Here is a 2,011-nt window from a genome sequence, read left to right as displayed (position 1 = left end):
TTCTTTACGGGTTAACTGATAAATCGATAGTAATTAATAAATTATATTTATACCATTATGTAAATAAAGTCCTTGACTTAGGATTTAATTTCATATTGTTTTGTTATTCTACAATGTGTTAGTGTTGCTTTTGAACAAGACACAATCTATCAATTCATGTGCATGGTTTATTTGGTCTGTCACCATGTTTCTAAGTAATTTTCAATCATTTATTTTTTGTGTCAAATCTTAATGGTTAAACCGATAATGATCAATAACAGATAAATTGATAATCGATAAGTCAATATCTAATGGTTCTTAACGGTTTAGCATGTCTACAAACCGATAACCAATAGGTCAAACAAATAAACTTCAAAACCAAATCGAAACGACCGATACACAATCCTACACATGAGTCATACATGGCATAATACACATAGGACACCATGTAAGACACAAATTGTCATGTAGGATGCCACATCAGATGCATATATGTCTATTTGTACAACTTTATATATATATAATTCATGATAGCTAATATTATCAAATGACTAATAATTATAGGATCAATTAATATCTCGCAAAATACATATAATCACAAACTATTACAACATTGATCATATACTACCATGACCTTGATCTACATGACTAGTGTCATTAGTCGATCGAGCCACTAACTTTTATTCGTTTGTTATTTTAACCTTTAAATTTCTTTTTAATATTATATATCCTCCTAATTCATAAAGTACTTCCTTTTTCTTATTTCCCTTTAAAGGCGAATAATTTCACTCTCCAATTCTCAATTTATTTTATTTTAATCAGGTAGATATGGCTTGAGGAGTTGAATTAGGGATCCTTTGAGATGAAGTGACATAACTTCATTTGTTGATCCAACTAATTTCCCCCCTATAAAAACTGCTGGAACTGAGGCATTACAACCCATCCTCATAAGAGCTTTTTCCATATCTTTTCCATCAGAATCATGATCAAGTTCATGCACATATGGATCAACACCAAGATCTCGAAATAGTATAGTGACCGCGTAGCATAAACAACACGTACTCTTGCTGAAAATCATCACCCCGTGCTCCGATGACATTCGTTGTACCTTGTCAGCCATTTACAACGACTAGCAGTATGATGAAATATGAGTAAAAAAGGTGGTAGGGTTAGGTTTTCAAAAATTAGGGTTTCTTTCCTAATTTGATTTGGTTGGTTTAAAAGTTCAACGGCTAGATTGTTACGAGCTATACTTGATATTCTGGTATGTATGTAAAGTTGTTGAAATATAGGGGTAAATGGAGGTACTCTTTAGTATACCATCGGATCTTAAGTTCAACAGAATTTGAACAACGATCCGATGGTTACAAAATTTGATGCTAGAAGAGATGAAGGAAGAAACAAAATAGCAAGAAAAAACTTGTTAATTTTTATTTTTTTAAGAGATTGCTTGGAAATATAGTGTTTTCATGGCTACACTATTTATAAAAGAAAAAAAATGGAACATTTAAAAATGAAAGTGGAGTTCTCTGTCTAAATTGTAAAGATTCAAAAGATGGTGTGCTTTATTTAGATGCTCCACGAACTGGACTACAGCTCTACTAAAGAGAATTTTAATAAATAAAATAAATAAATAAATAAATAAATAAAAGAAGAGAATTTTAATTAATATATAATAAAGAAGAGAATATTAATATATAACTAAAAAAGAAGAGAATTTTAATCATAAAAAATAAAAATAAAAAGATACTGTTTCATTCTACAAATCAACTTTGAGCAAGTTGGGAGATATAGTACATATATTCTATATGGTCTTGCACTTTTTGAATAGAATCTTTTTGGTGGAAAAAGCTTATTTGAAACACCTAAAAATATATACCTACATGCACTTTCTATATAACTAATTAGGATTTTTTAATTTTTTTAGTACTTATATAATTAGATATCTTTAGAAGTTCAGGGCCGAAGCTAAGTGGTTGTTAGGGTGTCCAATTATTAAAAAAAATATCATATATATAAGTAAAATAATACA

General features: G+C 29.3%; 1 protein-coding gene across 1 annotated transcript; it reads right to left on the bottom strand.

Moving 5' to 3' along the window:
- Positions 1–672: 672 nt before the first annotated feature.
- On the bottom strand, positions 673–1,293 carry GRX1 (glutaredoxin). Its single transcript, NM_001288079.1, is given in 1 exon segment — positions 673–1,293. A coding segment is annotated over 1 exon segment (306 nt). The 5' UTR covers positions 1,100–1,293; the 3' UTR covers positions 673–793.
- Positions 1,294–2,011: the final 718 nt, after the last annotated feature.

This window comes from Solanum tuberosum, unplaced genomic scaffold (genome assembly GCF_000226075.1).
Source record: "Solanum tuberosum cultivar DM 1-3 516 R44 unplaced genomic scaffold, SolTub_3.0 scf00665, whole genome shotgun sequence".
In the NCBI taxonomy this organism is placed as follows: domain Eukaryota; kingdom Viridiplantae; phylum Streptophyta; class Magnoliopsida; order Solanales; family Solanaceae; genus Solanum; species Solanum tuberosum.
This window is presented reverse-complemented; position numbering and strand designations above follow the sequence as displayed.